The sequence below is a fragment of the Drosophila willistoni genome (genome assembly GCF_018902025.1).
Source record: "Drosophila willistoni isolate 14030-0811.24 chromosome XR unlocalized genomic scaffold, UCI_dwil_1.1 Seg8, whole genome shotgun sequence".
Lineage (NCBI taxonomy): Eukaryota > Metazoa > Arthropoda > Insecta > Diptera > Drosophilidae > Drosophila > Drosophila willistoni.
Window position 1 is genome coordinate 2383455 of NW_025814059.1, and position 20434 is coordinate 2403888.

Sequence of the window (20434 nt, forward strand, 5' to 3'; positions counted from 1 at the left end):
TAGATATATGGATTTATGGTATAAATGTATACTAGCTACTTATGTAGCTGACAAATCGCATTGCCTTCAGATCTTCTCAAATCAATCAATCTTCATCTCTTTTATCGCTTTGCCCCTGTTAGTCCATATAAAGTTACAACAATTTCAATGAATTAAACATGAACCATGGAGGCAGCTACCAAGCTTTACCGACATACAGACCTGAGAAGCTGTCTCAGCCTCCAGTTTGAAAGATCGGGCATTGTTTTTGTTGCAACTGTCATAATTTATATATCAACAGGCCACCACCGCTGCCACCTTCAAGTATTGGTAATAGTAGTTAAGTCTGTCAACTCGAACCCGATCGGCCTATAAAATGAAGGCGTATGCTAAACAAATATTGAATGCAAGTTGACAGAGAGATACTCAAACATACTTTTTTTTGTATTTGTATTTGTATTTGCATTTTTGTATTCGTTTTATTCGATGATATTGAACGCTTGACTGAATGCAGTGAAAAAGATATGAACAGAACTTGGGGAACGTGGAACTGCGTGAAACTGTGAGTGAACTGGCCGCAAAAAGTCACAGCCAATAACCCAACTCAATGCCTTTCGGAACATACAATATTTTTAATGAGCACATGTCCATTTATCTTTATTAGGAATGGCAATTGGCAACGTTTCAGAGATAACAGACAAACGGCTTGAGCTTAAGTTTTGTTTGAGGGCGAAGGAGAGAGGACAGGAACAATGAGAGGCATGCCAAATGGGAAGTGGGTGGAGGGAGCTGACTTGACTTCACATTTTGTAATATGTTTTAACCCTGATACGCTCATTTAAGTTATTAATTTATGTAACACATTTCTCGAACACGATTTCTAAATTGTTCTCAAAGCACTTTGCATTTTTCACTCACTCACAATTGAATGCAATAATTTATAAATAAATTGTATTGATTACATACATTATAATAATAATAATAAAAATAATCAAAAGAATAAAATGTGTGGCGCAAAGCCAAAGCAATTTCTTGCTTAATTAATAAAATGTTAATTCATTTGATCAGGTTGCCAGCAGTTAGTAGGTACATACATACATATATACATATATTTTCCCACTTTGGCTTTGACAAGAGTCAAGTTCAATTTGAAATTCAATCGCAAGGTTCATCAGACACTGGAACCAATTTGACAGACTGACAAAAAAAAAAAAATAAAAGATGGAATTATTAGCATGATTTTGCCAATAAGCTTCCATTATACGGGCTACACACTTCGTCATTCAGTCAGTCAGTCAGTCAGTCAGCATTGAGCGTATCAGATTTGATTGAACAGTTAATTAATGATCTTGTAGCGGGGTGAGGGGGCCCAGCTGGATTAGCGACAAGTACAAGCCATAGATGAAGCATATATGTATATATATATATTTCTATGTACTGCCTCGGGCTGCAAATTAATCAACGCATAAGAAGTCTACACTTTATATATATTTACATAGAATTCAAAACCGGGCAAGCGTGGGTGTCTAGACTTTAAGATTGATATATGTATACAAACACCTATATTGATTTGTGGCCCAACAGCAAATGTATGTGTGTGTGTAAGCGGATTCTGAAAGGAGTTTGCCAAAGAGATTATCAATTTAAACCAAACACAAGGTCAATGAAATATCTGTTTAAGCCATCAAATGCAGCAAAGAATAAACTAAACTTTACGTTCGCTTTACCAAAATATCCAAATATCCAGCAGTTATTTCTCAATTTTTCAGAACTCATCTCAAATGTAAATGTAACAATTTCAAATTGCCCTCATTAACGCAATTGATTGGCTTCTTACTTGTCTTTCATTTTAATTCTACAACATATGATATGATAATTCATTCGGATAACCTGTTTAGCATTATTACCTTATGCAAATCCTCTCAGTCAGTCAGATATATTCAAGTCCACTGTCAGGGCAGGGCAAATGAACTTGAGAGCTGAAAATAACCTTAACATCTTATTTATAGGTATATATTCCGGTTTTGTTTTCTTTTCAAAATTAGAACATATTTTTCCTCATTTTTTAATAATTTTCTGTATATTAGCATAACAAAGACAAAAAAAAAAAACACATTATCATAATAATAATAAAGGAAAAATGCATTTCCCGATAAAAGAAACAAAAGGATTTGCACACATACACGCACTCACATACAGACATACATACACACATTTAACATAGATAGACAAAAAAGAAAAATTTTGAAAATTTTGAAAACAAACAAAAAGGAGGAAAGTAAAAAACAAAAGAATGAAAAATAAACCGATTTTGGCAAGCACCGCACAGCAAAACCGCCTAAGGCCTAATCCTGCTGCGTTGTTGTCTCCTCCAAATTGCAAAAGACATTACGCATCTTGTCTAGATCTGGCGGCGCTGTATCCGGATTACGTATCCACATTATATAGGCTTGCTTATCGGTACGTGTCAATGGCTTGAAATTGCGCGGATTTTGTGCCTCCTCGTCTTGCAATTTGGAATTGTAGCGTGCATAGAGAAAGATGCGATAGCGCCAATTGTCAAATGTCTGCTTCCACTCGGTGACATGTTTGACAGCACCTTGGGGCACGGCATTCAACAGATTGGCCAGCTTTAGCCAATAGGGATCAAGAACTGGATCATTGCGACGATGATCATTGATACACTGATGTTGTTGCAGAAAATGAACGTAGAGCTCCTTTTGCCGCTTGGACATGCGCTCTTTGCGTTCTGGAATATTCACAGAGTGATAGAGATAGTGAGAGAGAGAGGGGGGTTATTAGGCTGAGGAGTTGTGGAGAGCCTCTTGAGATGGTAGATACTTACGTCGAATGTTATTGGTTCCAGTGGTGCCTATGGCTAGGCCAACTCCCACTGCTGACTGTTGTTGTTGCTGGTGTTGCTGTTGTTGTTGCTGTTGCTGCTGCTGATGATGTTGTTGCTCCTGTTGTTGTTGCTGGAGTAAGGCCAAATGCTGTTGTTGTTGCTGCAAATGCTGATGCTGCTGCTGCTGTTGCAACATATACTCATGATGGATGCGTTCATGTAGTAATTGTTGCTGTTCCTCATCGTGTTGTTGTTGCTGCTGCTGCTGCTGTTGCTGTTGCTGATGTTGTTGCTGCTGCTGGTGTTGATGTTGATGCAGATGATGATGTGATGTTGGCGGCTGATTAGGCGGCAATGGCACTATTAAAGGCAACGACGGCGGTGACATTTGTTGCTGCTCCAATTGCGGTGAATCTGGCAGCTCATCCTGGGTATCATAGTCCATTTTCGGTGTACACGCCTCATAGGCTGGCATACCAAGTTCAGCCGATGCAGCTCCACTGCTGGCCTTATCAATGCGATATTTCATTGCCTCTTCGGGCTCCTCATCATCATCATTACACGGTGGCAGTGGTAAGGTGGGTGTTGTTGCAGCTTCTACCACACTGTTCACTTGGCACAAATTTGTTGGCTCTTCGGGAGGTGTCGGTGAATCACTGAGTATTTTCTGGGCTCCACAACGGCACTGTGGATGAAGCACATAACTGTCCGAGGCGGCATCGTAAACTGCAAGACAAATAAAAGAGCAAAACCAAATGAATAATTAACAATAATTTACAAAAAAAAAAAAAAAATGCCATAAGATTATTAATCTAGCAAACACATTAAAAATTACAAGTGGTTTCTTTTTGGTTTTCTTTTTCAGTTTTTTTTTTTGTTGTTTTTTTCATTTGTTTTTAGCTTAAAATTTAATGTATTTTGCGCTAACAATATTTAAAGTACACATTGTCTCATATTCTATATTTCTTCCATTTTCCATTTGCACAATTGCCGTTTTAAAAATTTAATAATCATAACTATTAGTTGCCGTCGTAGTCTCATCTAGAGGCACAAACATATCCATTTTTTCATAATCCTGCGGTGCTATATGCTTATGACTTGTCCACATTGCGTATGCCTTTTGATCGGTGGCTGTCAATGGCTTAAAATTCTTCGGATCACTTGTCTCCGACATGCTCAGTTTGGAGTTATAGCGTGTATACATAAATATGCGATAGCGCCAGGCATCAAACGTTTGCTTCCAATCCTCTACATTCTTCACAGCTCCCTGAGGTACGCTATTAAGCATATGAGCCAATTTGGCCCACAATGGTTCGGTGAGTCCATCGTGTCGGCGATGATTCGATAACATGCATGGATTATCCTCAAAGAATTTCACATAAAGCTCTTTTTGATCCTTTGACATCCGTTCGCCGCGTTCTATACGAATGAGAAAGAGATGGAATTAGTTTTCTAGTTGGCATAGATGGTCAAGATGGTTAATCCTGCCCCCCCCACTCACTTCGAAATCGACTCATTAGTCCAGGTGTATATGGTGGTTGCTGTGCGGGATTCGGTGCACTCATTGGTGGCAAACTATGCGTATAGTTGGGAAAGAATTGCTGCTGTCCGGGCAGCGTATGCTGCAGTATGGCATTTTGTTGCTGCTGCCCTTGTTGCTGTTGATTCTGAGTCTGATGCATATTTTGTTGCTGTTGGCTATGCAAATTCTGCTGCTGTTGATGCTGATGATGCGCTCGTGCTGCTCTTTCTGCTTGCGATTCAGCCTCCGCTTTGGGTATTATATCCATGGGATCTATTGATTGTGTTAAGGATTCTGGTGTACGCTCAGCGTAGTTTTGTGTTAGCCTTAATTTTTGTGAGCTATCCGCATGCTCTGAACTAGAATTATTTGTATGCTGTTCCAGCGGTGAATCCACTGGCTCATGGCACACAACCATGGCTGGCGATTGGGGCTGAGAAGTGGGTGGTGCTACATATTCCGGATGTGTATGATGCGATGAGCTTTCATTCGATCGCTGTGGCAGTGGCACATGATGGGTTGATGGATGTTGTTGCTGCTGCTGCTGCTGTTGTTGCTGTTGCTTTAAAGCAGCCGCCATTGATGAGGAACAGGAGGGCTCATATGAGAGCAACTCCTTGGCATGACCATCGTCCAGGGCTGTAATGAGTGAGCAATTTTACAATTTGGGTTTTTATTACAAATGGGCGAAATTCGATAAGGACTTACAAGCAAGAAAAGCACGTTTACGGGCCTGCTGCGTCTATAGTATATATTTTCTATATATATGTACACACAACAGATCTGAGAATCAATCTCTATATATATGTATGTATATAAGTTACAAAATATTTGGGGGTTCTCTCTTTCTCTTATACGCTAACAACAAAACGCGGGGCTTAGTAATACATAATATGTCAATAACATGGACTAAAGGAAGTAAGTTTTCTTGGGATTGGGAAGCGAAAATGGTAGGAGTTTTGTTTCTTTTTTTACGGAATTACCTTGACTGATTTCTATAACGAAATTGGTAAGGTCATGACGTTGGGCCAGATAGTGAAGCAACAGCTCATCGGGTATATTAAAGCCAATTTTCTTATTCCGAAACTCGAAATTATAGATGCCAAAAGCGGCACGCACTGTAAACAAAACAAAAAAAAAATTAACAGTTTATTAAGTGTCTTTTTACTGCATAAATATACATATGTACATAGATGAAAGGATGTTTTGGGTGGAAATTTTCGCCTGTTGATCGTATCGAATTGGATGCCATCCACAAGGTATCCAATTACACATATACAACGTTCAACCAGTGACAATTTGAATCCCCCATAACTAACAATAAGTGAATCTTTGCAATACATATCTGTGTATATGTACATATGTATGTATGTATGTATATATATAGTATATAGTCTAGGTATAATATGTGGATATACATACACTTGAAGGCAATTAAGTTTTATGACCTGACCCCCCCAATGAAGAGGCATCAAATATGTGCTAAGCGCTAGAGCTGCTGCTGCTGCTGCTCCTCCAGCAACAACAACACCACCCTTACCCCCTACCACCCAGCAGCACCCCGGCACCCTCTCTCTCTCTCGGGCACACATTATGAACCCCGCTCCATACCCCCACAACTAGCCACACGATAATAGTGCGCCACCCACCCCAAAAAGGTTGTCTCTTACCAACATTTTTTAAATCCCAAATATTTAGATTACGATTTTCCTCCGTTACGCCAATCATAAGTAATTTTTTCGTATCGCGAAATTGAAAAGGAATGATAATACCCGATCGTAAAACCATTTTTAATTCGCACAATTTTCACAGTTTTTCATCAAAATTTTCACGTTCTGCTTTGTGGCTGTCTTCCGTAATTGTTTTGGTCTCAGGTCGTCTCCTCTCTCCACTCCTCTCCTCTCTCACTCTGTCTCACACTCTTGCTCACCCGTCACCCACTATCTCTCTCTCACTTTCACGTTCGTAAACAGCCCACATGTTTGGCATTTCTGACTTCCACACAGTTTGGTCACACTAGAAAATGAGATAACAAAAAGAGAATTCGAAAAAAACATCTTTAATTTATTAAACAAAAAAAAAAACAAAATAAATTTTAGTTATTTACCTACTATATACACATAATGCTCGAAAACTGTCAACGACATCACATGGTCCTCGGACTGGGACTACTCACACTGGTCACAATTGTGGTCCTAATTGTTGAGTCCCGTTATGCAGCTGACGGCCTGGCCAGACGTCGCGAACAGCAATTCGTCATAGAGAATAATTCGACGTGTTGGCAAAATGAACCATATACCATTATCCAGGAGTGCCAGCCATGCTCCGAATTCGATATTGTCAGTCGGAGTCTGGGCGTATGCATTCACACCCATTACAAGGAGGTGCTACGCTGTAAAAGTGGTGAAATTGTCACCAAAAGCTGTGATCGAGTCGCCCTCATTGAGCAACGAAATTTCATAAAATTCGAATCAATTGCATTTGTGATCGGTGTCCTTAGCTATCTGATAAGCTATGCCCGGGATCGGGTATTATCGCGACGTACATATATGAAAATTGAAAGGCAATTAAATCGGGTGAAGTAGCCAAAAGAGGGAGAAGGCGGTGGAGGAGGAGGAAGAGGGCATCAGCAGTCAATCTCAAGGATACTCACATCTCTGTGTAGATACTTTAGTTTTATTTAGTTTCCGTCTCTTTTTTTTTTTGTTTTATTTCTTGTTTAAGTACAATTTAAATACCTTTGTTAAAATTCATATACTAATAAGAAATAATAATAATAATAATATAATATAATAATAAGGGGGACACACAAAAAAATATTGCATAGATTTCCTTCTCTTTTTTTGTTTTGTTTTTGTGGCAGGGACGAAAGACGGAGAATCTGCTCTTTTTTGCGGGGTCACAGAGCAGATCTGGGTCAAAACAACACAATTTGGTGCTATAGTATGATATAGTATGTATATATATAACATCTTGATCGATTTGATAACAATATATGTATGTATGTGTATATACGAGGTATTCCCACAACTGAATTTTTGAAATATTTTGTGAATTTGCCTTAAATATATGGAACAAACACTTTTCATCAACTCAGAAACAGTTTACGCGAAGACACTTTAAAATTGAATGGAATATCCTTTCCGTTTTGTGTTAGGAAAGGTTTTTGGAATCACTTCGTTTTACCTTTGGAATGATTAAACAAATATGTATAACATTAACAATTTGATAGATAATAATAGAAATACTCTCTCTTTTCCCCTTTTCTCTTTAGTTCGGGTTTAAATATAATGATACAAAAAATAAAATTCCTTTTGCGAAAAAAACAGAATTCTAACAATCAGGAAAACAAATTGATAAATATTCTTATTTTCTATAGTTCCCCTCCTACTCCCTGGACAACTCGAATTGAGCCCTAGTTATATATGAATAAAGGTCTGCAAATGCTTGGCTATCTTCTTATCGTTTCATTTTTGGGGGCATTCAGAACACCCTCAACATAAAATAGTCAACTTAGTTGCAAGGAATTAATACCCATTTAGGGATTGTCTGATTTTATAGCTGCAGAAATACCCTGAATGTGGTTTAATTACGCCAATCGGGTATCAGATCGGGTTCTGCACCCTTGGCGGGTGTTGGCATTGCTGGTGGGGCCGCTGTGGGCAAGGCTGGCGGTGGCGATTGTTGGGCATCGAGAGTCTCCTCGCTGGTGGTGCTGGCATTGCTGCATGCCTTTAGCGAATTATCCGTCATGGGCAGTGGTTTGGCCACACCAATGCGCACCACACCCTTGGGCGCACCCTTAAGAGCCTGAACGGCCTGATCCAGTGATGCGTTCTCCAGATTAATAGAATTGACAAATAGCAAACGATCGCCGGGAATGAGACGACCATCCAATTGGGCCACTCCACCGGGCACCAATGAACGTATGACTATCAATGTATCATTAGGATCCAAGGGATCCTGATAATCCAGTATGGAAAAGCCCAATCCACGATCTCCTTTGACCAGTTCAATGATCTGTGGCTGTGATGACCACATGGCCAGACCAGTTAGGGGTTCCAATGAGCGAGATTTCAATTTGTTAAATGAAGCGGCTGCTGCAGCAACGGAATCCGCATCGGCCACAGATCCTGCAGTGGCCAGACTGCCATCCGATTTAGCCTTCACAAGGCGATCGGAGGCAGGCAAAAGATTCTCAAAATTGTTGGATAGTTTCTTCAGGGTGTCATCGCTGAAGGGTAACAGGGAAGAGTTTGATTTGCTCCTACCGCACACCATGCGCACATCCAATGGCAATTCCTTCAATATGGCCACAACTTCCAAATGATTCATGCCCAGCAATCGTTCGCCATTTACCTCGAGCAACTCATCGCCAGAGCGGAGCACTCCATTAACACCGACAGGCCCATCGGGAAGAATCGAACGTATATAATGATGAGGACGTACTTCCCGTCCGCCTTCCACATCGACAGTGCCTTCCAATGATATGCCCAAGCCGCCGACAGCGAATTTTTTGATTTGAGCCACAATAACCTCCACATCGGAGCCGACAATTTTTTGCCATTTGCGTATGATTTCCGTTTCCACTTCGTCTGTGAGTTCCGGATCCGTGTAGTATTTGTGACGTGTGGTTATGAGACTGGAATTCTTAGCCTGCAAAACAGATAACAATATTAGGGTAAAGTTACGAGGATAGAACCATGACCTACCTCTGCTTTATCCGCCAGCTGCACCACATCTGTGGGTATAATCTTAGGTTGGCCATCCAGGGAGTCTCGAACAGCCACCAGTTGTTTACCGGCACCAAAACTGCTCAAAGTAGTCGTTGTGGTGGTTGCCGCCGATGGTGGGGGACTCATAAATGCTTCTGGAGCGGGCACAGTCTCATCTTCTGCGGGAAGGCCAGGCGATGGAGGCGACGGTGTTGGCATGGGAGCGCGGGATGGAGTGCCAGGAGCACTGGTGGATGGCAGTTGATCATTTGCGGCAATAGCCTGCTGTAGTTGCTCGTACTTTGGACCACGTAAATAGCGTTCCAATCTGAGATTCACCACCTGACCTGATTTCTTAAGCAACTCTACAGCCTGATGATTCGAATAGCCCTGCAGGGATTGACCATCAACCTCAATGATCCGATCATTAACTCGGATGCGTCCACTTAAATCAGCAGCCGATCCCGGCGAAACACTCTTCACAAATATCCCCGAAAGCTCTTCCTTTTCGCACACATATCCGGCTATGGTGATGCCCAGACCATTGGCATCCTTTTTGAGCTCTACTTGCAGCTTCTCTGTTTCGGGTAGAGCTAGCAATTCCTCCAAATCTATGCTGGGATCGATCAACATGGAAGTCTCGCCGCGATAGACGAAACGATCATCCTCGGTGGTGGTTTGTGGCGTTGATGCAGTCGAACTCTCACCGAAAATCTCTGGATAGCCTGTGGATATCAGATATCTCTCCAGTTCGGCTGGATCGATAAGCACCCGGGTGGGAACAACTGCACTGCCCGCCGGCTCCAGGGCATACTGCGGAGTGGGCACATTCTGTTCCAGGGGACGAGCCACCACCAAGCGAACATGAGTGCCCGATTGGCGCAGCACAGCAGCAACTTGCTCCGATACCATTTCATGCAGATTTACATCACCGATTTGCAGAATATGATCGCCCGAACGCAAGCGTCCATCCCTATCGGCCACACCGCCAGGCAAAATGGTTTTAACTATAACTCCCGAGCTGCGTGCTCCAATGATACCGAAACCCAGGCCAGTGCCATCGTTAACCAATTCAATGGCCTGAATTTGGGCGTAGTCCGTAGCATACAAATCTGCACCGCCGCCGGCCTTTGAATTCTGACTCTGTGGGCGTGGCTGTTCGCCTTCGACATCTCCTTTATCCGGACTGCCTGGCGCCGAGTGTGTGGCTGATGAGGATTGTCGTCCATCATCGCCATAGTCATACATGACCTCCCCTCCATTAAGGCTTAAGACCAAATTTCCAGCGACATCTATATCGAAATCCTGCGGCAACATGGACGGATGCTGACCTAGTTGGGCATTCAGCTCGGATAGCGAATCCTGGACATGGACAATGGTCCGAAAAACCGGATCTTGCAGAATACCCAAAATCGTATTTAGACTCTCGGCCGTTTGCATTTGTAATTTCGGATCATCTGACTCTTCGATGCCCTTTTTCACGGCCTCGATCTGTTGCAGGGCGCTGGATATATCGGCACTGAGGTGCATCTTGTTGGTGTTGCTATTGCAGTTGCTGGGTGTGGTCTCGGGTTTGGCCTAGCCACTGGAGCGTACGCTGTTATTTCCGTTGTTATTTGCGGGGGCAGGGGCCGTGTCCGTTTAGCTCTGTTTCTGCCTCTGTATGAGCTTCTGTGGGTGTGTGTGTGTGTGTGTAAGTACGTGTTGTTGGCACAGATTTTTTATTTTCCTTCTAATTTTCCTTTACTCTCTCCCAGGGATCACCTTCACTTTCTGGTTGCGGCGCCCTTGTTTTCGGTTGCTTCTCCTTCGAAATTGTTAACTTATTTATGAAAATGTAGAACACTGCATTTCTTGGCTGCAGTTTGGCACTTGTATTTTTTTTTATTGATTTTTAATTACCTGACTTAGTGATGGAAGCTGTTGCAATTGTCATTCGATTGTCGATATCAACGAACATACTATCGCAATTACTGAGTAAATATCGATAATATGTTGCCATCTCACTCGTTTCCATCGCAAAGAAACAGCTGACTTTTGGAATGCAAATAAATATCACAAAACAAATATTCTGGGAATTACCTTAGAACCTAGAGTCTTACTTGGCAATGGCCTGAAGAATGCCTATAGGAGCACGAGCCAATGATGAACAACTAAATTTAGTTCCTGTTTTGTAAATACATATGTTTAAAATATAATACTTATTAATAACAAATAAATGTTAAATTATTCAATTAAAGAAAAGTGAACGATTGAAATAGAGCTGTTTATTTACAAGAAATGAAAGAAAAATTTACCCCAAGTCTGTGTGGAAGAGAAATTAAAATCGATGATGATGGCTAGCTGGAACGCTCATATGACTTTAAACATAATTCAACAGGTGCTACCAGAAACACTCGCCTCACTAAAGGGAAATATACTAAATGGAAGCAATTGACTTGAAGAATCCAAGAAAAAGGTCCAACCAAAATAAAGTGTAAACGTTTTGGCTAGCAACAGGAAGTGGTTTGTGATTTGCCTTGGCTAATACAACTATGTGGCTTCACTGTCAGGCTTTCCATTTGAATAGATTGAGTGGGCCATGCGCAATTGAATTCCCCGCCAAATATGGCGACAGGTGCCACCTCCATGTCGATAACAATTATCGAAGGTAACAATGTATCATCACTAGACGTCGGCCTGGATAAATTTCAATTTTTTTTCTTCAGAAAAACGGAGGCCAATGCACTTTCGACATAGTCAAATAGATTAAATTTGTTGTTATATACATTCTTGGGACTACTGATCCAGGAGTAGAGCGTCAGAGAGCGTCAATGGCCAATGGCAACAATGGCAATACAGAGGATACGGTTAATCGACAAGAACAAGAGCAACAACAACAACATAGTGACCTGACAGGAGGAGGAGGAGGTGGTGTTGTTAGAGAGGGTGGTGGTGGCGGTGGCATTGAAGGAGGAGGAAGTGAGCTAGCTGCAGATCTAGTTGGAGGCGGCGGCGATGGACAAATAAAGCTAGACAATGATGCCCTAACGAGCTCCCATGGCGGAGTGAATGATCTTGTTGCCGATTTATGTCTTAAGTCGGGTGTTATTGGTGGTGGCTATAGCAGCTATATGGATAACAGAGCTTGCACATCATCATCCTCCTCATCTGTGGGTGGCGGAGCAGCGCCTCCCTCATCATTCTCGTTTAAGCATTTTCTCAATAGTAGTGGAACAGTGACAGCTCCCTCCAGCACGGTTACATCTGTGGACACGGCAGTACAGACATCAACAGGAGCCAGACCGAAGGTTCCGCAATCTGTTTCAGCATCCTATATGCAAGGAACTCCAGAAAATGGAGGTAGTGGTGGTGGTGGCGGGGGTGGTGCATCTTCTGCGTCCTCGAAAATGAAGCGTTCGCCACGCTTCAGTTCCTTTGACTCGCAGGCGAGTCTTGCGGAATATGCAGCATGTGGTTCAGGACCTGGTATCACTGGAAGTCGTATCCAGCGTCCTGACCTTCGTCTCCATCAAAATGAAGATTTTGATAGCGATCATGTTGCTTTGTCCCAAGTGCGCAATACCCGTCTCTATGATGAGCGGTTGGGAGACGATGGTAAGTGAATGTATGACTAAATGTCTGAAGGCTCGAATTATTTAAATAAAATGTTTTGATTTTATTTCGACAGATATTTTCCCATCGGCTGCTTCAAATTTACAGACATCAAGTTCGGGTCATACGCGATATGTGCCACGATCTTATTCCAGTTACGATACGGCATGTTCCTCCTCATCAACGTCAATCGGATCATCGTCATCGCCACGTCGCCGTCCTTTGTCTGGGAATCGGGACTTGCGGCCAAATCGTTTGGTTTTAGCAGCTCCGCCTCCCAAATTAAAACTAGATTTGCCCTTAGATATGGCCAAAACCAGTACAGCGAGCGGATCCTCCAATGGTGGTGGTGGTCTACCAGATTTTGTGCAAGACCATTTGCCCGATGGTGCGCCCACCTGGTGCTCGCCACCGAATTCACCTTTAGGTGCTGCCGAGGCACCGCTTGATCGAGCAATCGGCGCCCTTTCCCTGCCTAGTGCTGCCCAAAGCTGTAGTTCTCTACCAGCTCCGCCAATAGAAGCACCGTATTCCCTCTTTACAGCTGCCCTTCCCGTTTCATCGTCTTCGGAGCTAGGAACTGGATCAACTGTGAAAATGCTGCCAGATTTCTTAGCCGATGGCCCTATCCTTCATTCGTCCCAACGTCTGGCTGATGTAGCTATCGGTTTACCTTTCAATTCAATGGACTCGCCACCGCCGCTCCTACAGCAGCAGCAGCAGCAACAACAACAGGAAGCAACTGCGGCACTGCGGCTGGAAAATGAACGACTGCAGCGTGAGTTGCAGGAATTGAGAGTGGAACTACAATCGCAATCGAGACGAGCCCAGGATTCTGAACAGCAGTTGTTCCAACTGGTCGAGGCGCAACGACGCCGAGAAGCCATGGCTAGCAGTGCAAATGCTCAGACTACCCAAAGGTTAAGGCGTCAGGTGGTTCAACTGGAGGTAAAAGAACTTTTTCCCACTTACTCTCGAATAACTTTTAATCCCAAATGCATTTGTAGGCCGAGCTTCTTTCTATTCGTGCCAGTGGTGGTGTGAATAGAAGCTCCTCAGATGGCGCTGTAGGTGGTACAGCTAGCCTGGATGGAGTTGGAGGTGAAAGCATTCTTAACACTCCAGGAGGTGGCAGTATCAGCAATAGTGGTGCAAGTAGCTCCACAACAACAACAACAACACGCCCTCCGTCCAGAACGCATCAATTATCAAGAGATTTACTGCGTGCAGCTGATAATGCCGAACAGAACTTAAGGTAAGTTTTAATCAAAACTCTTTAAAATATATTGAAATTGTTTTATATTTTATTTCTTTTATCATGTAGACAACTTCTGGTTGGTGTGGATAATCTCAGACAAATGGCAGCCAATTTGGAACAGCAGCCAGGAGTTCAGCAACAGCAGCAGCAGCAGCAGCAACAACAACCACAGTCAACATCAACGCCCAGAAGTCCTGATCCCTATACTGATTTTAACTAAATAACAGCCAGACAGCAGTATCCCAACCCCTCTCCCCCCTCTCTCCACCCCCTCACCAGTCCCCGAGGAAATCGTAAATCCTTCAAACAAATTATTATAGCCACTCTATTTAGCGCTTTATCTTTAGGTTTGTTTAGTTTTTAATGTCTCAATAAAATTTTTGGTTGCTTGGACGTGGACATAGATAAATAGAACGGATCTATATACATAAATGGGTAGTAGCAGGATGTAAGATGTGAGATGAGGCGATAAATCAAAGCGCAGAGCTGGTGATGCTGGTTGACTTAGTGAAGAGAAGTTTAGAGATGGCGGAACAAAGCATTATGTAATTCTTGTACTATGATAAATTTTAGTATACATATACATATATACATACATATATATAAATATGTTGTACAAATATGTAACACAAAAACAAAAAGCTACTGAAAATTGTAAATTAAAAAAAAAAAGAGAAAAAATTGACAAACACACAACACAAACACTTATATATATAAATCGAATCTGTGCATATTTCAGATCCACACAAATTCAATTAGAGCGACACAAACACACACACATACACATACACATACACAACAAATATTTTTGTTTTAAGCAAATGCAAGAACAAACAAAACCCGTGCAACTTGTGTTGTTTTGTGCTTGAATAAAATTACATATGGAAAAATCATATAAAAAACTTGAAAATTCTATCCTTTATTTTTACATGATTTTCAGGAAACAAAATGTATGTAACTGGCACTTGTATTTTTACTTACTCTGTTTATTTAGCATTACGAAAACTAAAAGATAAGCTAAACAATACCTTTTTTTTTATTATTATTATTATAATTTTGTTGTGTTTACATATTTTATCTTATTTCGTGTTAATCGCAACACATGTTTTATTTTAAGTTTTGACTTTGAAAATAATCTCATGTATTATATTAACTTTGAACTAACCTTTTTAACAATTTAAAAATTTTATTCTTTTAAATTTTGTTTTTCTCTTATTAATATTTGGAGGATAAAAAAAGAGAAATTAATCAATTAATTTAGTGATTTAAACTTTAATCTAAACATTTTACTTATTTTGGAATAATGTATAAAAAAAAAAAAAAACTTACTAAAGCTCTGAACACTTTTCTTAATTTTTTTTATTCTTTCTTTATTCTTTAAGCATAAAAAATTGAATTATTGGATCTGTTCCTTTTAAGATTTTTAGAATTGATTTTAGTTTATTTTATTTATGTATTGTATTTGTTGTTTTTAGACCTCTTAAGACGAAATAAAATTGAGATTTTCATATAATAATATCGAAAGAATAAAATTGAAAGAAAAATGTAAAATAAAATTCGTGTGTCTGTTTCTAGGCCAACTAATATTTTAGTTTTTTAGCAATTAATATGTAACTTTATATTAGGCAAAAATCCATTTGAGTGTTGTGGGTGTGAGGGAGATAGCCAACTGTTTTTTCAGCTGTTTAGCAAAGGAGTTGAATTACTATTGTATATACCTTCTTTAATATATAATACATATACATTTTTTTATGGATCCAGCATTTAATCTAATCATGAAAAACTTATTTTTAGATTTGTTTTTGTTTGTTGCTTTAACTAAGATAACTATTTTGGCAAAAAAAAAAAAAATAATAATTTACTTACTTATATATTTTGCTTTTAAAGTTCTTTAAACTTAATCTTAGATTAAATTACAACCAAGACTATAAAACGATAATTAAGAACCTTTTTTTTTCTTTTAAAGGGCATGCAATGTTCGTTATGAATCTGAATCTCTACAATAAGCTTACAACATTTACATACTGATTAACTATGGCATATAAATTGTATGCAATTTAAGAATTAACTTTACAAAAATCCAATTTAATTTACAGCGGAAAGTAAAAGCCTTCTAACCTTGACTAAGTGAAGTGAGCATTCGGACATACTCTCTTGGACTGATAACCAACAGGCAGACAAGGTGAAAGTGAGAAGGTGCCAACACCACCTGGGAGAGGCATTTCACTTCCATTTCCACTTTAATCTTGATAATAATTTTCAGTTGCTCCACGGACATCGGGAGGCATAGTTGTGTTTTAATTTTATTTTTAATTTTTCTTGGCTTGCCAGTTCAAATTACCTTCTGGGTTTTTGTGTATATAGAATATGATGTCAAAAAGATTTACCGGTAAGTTAATTTGAGTTCAATTAAGCGGAATACTCTCTCTCTCTCTCTTTTACACCCACTCTCTCTCTATAAATCTCTCTCAAATAAAAAAACATTGGTTAATTATATTTTTTTTGGCCAGATCAATTTCAAGTTATTAAGAAACATGTTTTCAATTTCTCTTCATTGCGCTTATGCATTCTATATAAAAATATACTATATACTTAGGATTTGTGTATATATATTTAGTTTAATCTCTTGTTCTCTCATCTCTGGAGCACGTGGCCCCACCTTGATACAAAATAATCCCCCATCCTATGCCAGCGATAATTCTAATTTGTTGATAAGTTTGTTGATTATTTTAGTCTTTTTCTTTTTGTCAGTACGCACATAATTAGTATGGCAGTACCCTAGGCTTTTCGTGGGGGGTAAAATCTTATCAGTTAAAAATAGTGGTGAGGGAGGGGTCTGGGCAGGCAAAGCAGATAACATAGAAATCACCCGATTGCACATCTGTTTTGTTGATACCCTCTACTAATAGATGAATTTATAATGTTTGACAAATCAGTAGAAAAGTGGCAAAAAAAAAAAACATTAATACAAAAAAGAAATGTCTTATTTAATCGGATATTCTATGTATTAATATTAAAGTATGGTTGAAAAAAATGAACTTAGAAAATATTCATAAATAAATATCAATGGGGAATCATTGGTAATTAGAATTATTAGAATTATACCTTTTATAATTCAATTGAAAAATTGATAATCAAGTTTGATATTTTTTAGAAATAATAGGACATTATATATTTTATATTTTTGGAGTTTCAAATAATATTTTAATTATAATAGACATGAATATTTGGAACAGTACAATTTTATTGGTTCTATATTTTGAATTATAAAGCTCAAATTCGCTGTTAAAGCTGTCTGAAGCTGAGACAACACAAATAAAATATTAACATTAAAATATTTTTAAAGTTTAAAGCAATATTTCAAATTATTGTATACATACATAACTAGATTATTGAAAAGTATCGATCTCATCGTGTTCGTTTGTCAATAAGGTGGTCAAGGTTAATCAACTGACAACTTTTCTAAAGTGAAAATGCTTTCTAATGCACAAATAACTAAATTAATAAAAAAAAACTTGAAAAATTTGAAAAAATTAAGTCTTTTAAGTTTTAAAACCCGCATACTGCACTTTTTCTTAACCCTTTCAGGACCGAATTAAAATGCTTCGACAAAACGTTGCCAACAAATGGTCCTGAAAGGGTTAAATATTCTAGCTAAACTTTTAAGATTTGTTCCTTTCTATTAATTCTATTGGTTAAACAGATATTACATATGTATATATCCAATATATGTAAGTAAAAGCTTTTATAAACAATATGATCAACTAATGTCTTTAAGACAAGAGCCAATCACAATTGGCTACAAAAATTGAGAGAGATTAATAGAGATGATTTCAAAGTTAGCCTATCAGTTCAGGAAGTTCCTGTTATGTATACTGAAACTTAAATTTCAAATAGGTCGTAATCTAACTATATAACTTAAACCTAAATATGTAAATGCATTTTTTAAATATTAACCTCTTGTATTTTAAACTATTTTACAGCTCAGGCCACACGGCTACTTACCACAAGAACAAATCAGTCCAAATCGGAGTCAACTCCATTACCTGAATGTGAGCATCAAGGACCTGAGTATGTGGGACCCAGTTACGAACAGATATTGAAGACACGTCAAGCTCATTTAACGCCCAATTTGTTGGCCCATTTCAAGAAGCCATTGGTCATACATGCCGGACACATGCAATGGCTATACGATCATGAGGGTCGTCGGTATTTGGATATGTTTGGCGGCATTGTAACCGTTTCTGTTGGCCATTGTCATCCGTGAGTTCCAAAAAAAGATATTTTCAATTTGGATTGATCTGACTGAACTGACTTTCGAATTTGTAGGAAAGTGAACAAAGCGTTAAGTGATCAAATCGCTAAACTTTGGCATACAACCAACATTTATATGCATCCCAAGATTCATGAGTATGCTGAGAAATTGGTGGCCAAAATGCCTGGCAATCTGAAGACAGTTTGTTTTGTCAATTCCGGTTCGGAGGCAAATGATTTGGCCATGCTATTGGCTCGTTTGCATACGGGTAATCAGGATATACTTACCTTTCGCAATGCCTATCATGGCATGTCTCCATACACAATGGGATTGACGGCTCATTCGTCGTGGCGTTATCCTTTGCCTGGGATAAATAGTGGCATAGTGCATGTAATGAATCCTGATCCCTATCGTGGCCTGTGGGGTGGCTCGGCATGTCGAGATTCACCCATACAGACACAAAGAACCTGCAACTGCGCCAGTCCGGCAGATGAATGTCAGGCTGGTCTGGCCTATTACAAGGAATTGGAGGAGGTCTTTAAGTATTCATTGCCCAGGGGCAAGGTGGCAGCCATGTTTGCCGAATCCATACAGGGTGTGGGTGGCACTGTACAATATCCTCGAGGATATCTAAAACGTGCCGCCGCTCTGGTCCGTGCCAACGGTGGCCTCTTTGTGGCCGATGAGGTGCAAACTGGTTTCGGACGGACGGGAGAACATTTCTGGGGCTTTGAGGCGCATGACTATCAACCGGATATTGTCACCATGGCCAAGGGCATTGGCAATGGTTTCCCCTTGGCTGCTGTCGTAACCACACCCGAGATTGCCTCTTGCCTGAACAAAGCCTTGCATTTCAATACCTTTGGTGGCAATCCCATGGCCAGTGCCGTGGGAATGTCTGTGCTCGAAGTGATCGAGGAGGAGCAATTGCAGTCAAATTGCAAAAATGTGGGCACTTATTTCCTGAAATGTTTGAATGAGTTGCAGCAACGTCATGATGTCATTGGCGATGTACGAGGCAAGGGTCTGATGATCGGTGTCGAATTGGTTGCCGATCGTGAGAAAAAGACGCCACTTCCCATGCCGCATGTCCTTGAGATATGGGAGAAATGCAAGGATCTGGGCGTACTTTTCGGACGCGGCGGTCTCGATGGAAATGTAAGTCTACACTAAATTTGCATCAAGCATGTGATTATATTTTTCTCTCTCTCATCTTACATCAATTTGTGGGCTCATCTACCTCTCTCTTTCTTTTCCATTTTTGGCCCACGTACTCCTCCATCCAGGTCTTCCGTATTAAACCGCCAATGTGCATCGATCGCAACGATGTTCAATTTGCCACGGACGTTCTAGATCAAGCCATCAAATTGGCCAAGCCAAACAACTAAATTCTGCATGTTAATATCATAATTAACAAAAAAAATTAATTTAAGAACTGCCAAAGAATTGTCCAATCGAAAAATAAGATGAATTTTTAATTTGAAATTTGGCATAAATCACTGGGATAAAAAATTTACATATACATATAAATATATTTTTTAAAAACAAATATCGTAAATGCTTAAAAAACGTTAGTAAAACCTAAAACAAAACAAAAGTTTTCTTCTCTTTTGTCAAAAGGCTGATTCAGTTAGTACATACATATATAAAAACAAAGAAAAAACATAAAACTAACATTTAACAAATTGGTTTAAATTTTATGAAAATAAATACACATATATTATATATATATATTGATTTGCTATTGGATTATTATTTTATAATTGGCCGATCTTAGCGGTTGTCATATGTACACGGGTTTTTTGTATGTTTCTTTTTAAGGCTCCAAATATCATCATCAAGGATCAAAGTTAACTAACAAATTTAACACTCCTGAGACACATTGTGGGCCCAAAAACATTATTCTTAAAAATTATCTCTAATATATTCTAACATTTTGATTTCAAAATCTAAACGATTCGAAAACATTTCAACTGGTATTTATATTATTTAAGGTATTATCATTTTGTTTAAGGTAATAATAATAATAAGAAAAAAAAGAAAACATTAATTGAAATGATTGTACAAATTGTTCAACATACAATATATATATATCTAAGGCGAATTACTCCTTAAAGTATGCAATAGAGAAACTTTTTAACTTTTTGTTGCCTTTAAAACATATTTTGCCTTTCATTGCATACTTTAGGGGGCAGTATTTCTTTTATTTCACGCCTATGCGTTATCTACTAACTGAAAGTTTCATATTAATGATTTCGAAATGAAT

General features: G+C 39.4%; 5 protein-coding genes across 8 annotated transcripts; 3 read left to right on the top strand and 2 right to left on the bottom strand.

Moving 5' to 3' along the window:
- Positions 1–2239: 2239 nt before the first annotated feature.
- On the bottom strand, positions 2240–6293 carry LOC6645702 (putative mediator of RNA polymerase II transcription subunit 12). 4 transcript variants are annotated; one of them, XM_002068573.4, is made up of 4 exons: positions 6017–6293; positions 5330–5464; positions 2825–3550; positions 2240–2728 (listed from the first exon to the last, which is right to left on the bottom strand). In XM_002068573.4, exons 1-4 carry the CDS (start codon positions 6132–6134, stop codon positions 2325–2327), a joined length of 1383 nt encoding a protein of 460 aa, XP_002068609.2. In that variant the 5' UTR covers positions 6135–6293; the 3' UTR covers positions 2240–2324. The 4 variants fall into 4 exon arrangements, with proteins under 4 accessions (XP_002068609.2, XP_015033224.1, XP_023033461.1 ...); XM_015177738.3 differs by lacking the exons at positions 2240–2728; positions 2825–3550 and adding exons at positions 3699–4243; positions 4326–4985; XM_023177693.2 differs by lacking the exons at positions 2240–2728; positions 2825–3550; positions 5330–5464; positions 6017–6293 and adding exons at positions 3699–4243; positions 4326–4985; positions 5055–5134.
- Positions 6294–6469: 176 nt separating this feature from the next.
- Positions 6470–7142, top strand: LOC6645703 (protein JTB). Its single transcript, XM_002068574.4, has one exon. The coding sequence runs from the start codon at positions 6470–6472 to the stop codon at positions 6929–6931; it is 462 nt and encodes a 153-aa protein (XP_002068610.2). The 3' UTR covers positions 6932–7142.
- A 421-nt stretch (positions 7143–7563) lies between these two features.
- Positions 7564–10966, bottom strand: LOC6645704 (patj homolog). The gene is made up of 2 exons (XM_002068575.4): positions 9059–10966; positions 7564–9002 (listed from the first exon to the last, which is right to left on the bottom strand). Exons 1-2 carry the CDS (start codon positions 10589–10591, stop codon positions 7932–7934), a joined length of 2604 nt encoding a protein of 867 aa, XP_002068611.1. The 5' UTR covers positions 10592–10966; the 3' UTR covers positions 7564–7931.
- Positions 10967–11721: 755 nt separating this feature from the next.
- On the top strand, positions 11722–14322 carry LOC6645705 (AF4/FMR2 family member lilli). Its single transcript, XM_002068576.4, has 4 exons — positions 11722–12658; positions 12732–13603; positions 13663–13910; positions 13980–14322. The coding sequence occupies exons 1-4, from the start codon at positions 11875–11877 to the stop codon at positions 14131–14133; spliced, it is 2058 nt and encodes a 685-aa protein (XP_002068612.2). The 5' UTR covers positions 11722–11874; the 3' UTR covers positions 14134–14322.
- A 1876-nt stretch (positions 14323–16198) lies between these two features.
- Positions 16199–19899, top strand: LOC6645706 (alanine--glyoxylate aminotransferase 2, mitochondrial). The gene is made up of 4 exons (XM_002068577.4): positions 16199–16302; positions 17897–18176; positions 18243–19326; positions 19455–19899. The coding sequence occupies exons 1-4, from the start codon at positions 16281–16283 to the stop codon at positions 19554–19556; spliced, it is 1488 nt and encodes a 495-aa protein (XP_002068613.3). The 5' UTR covers positions 16199–16280; the 3' UTR covers positions 19557–19899.
- The last annotated feature ends 535 nt before the right edge of the window (positions 19900–20434 follow it).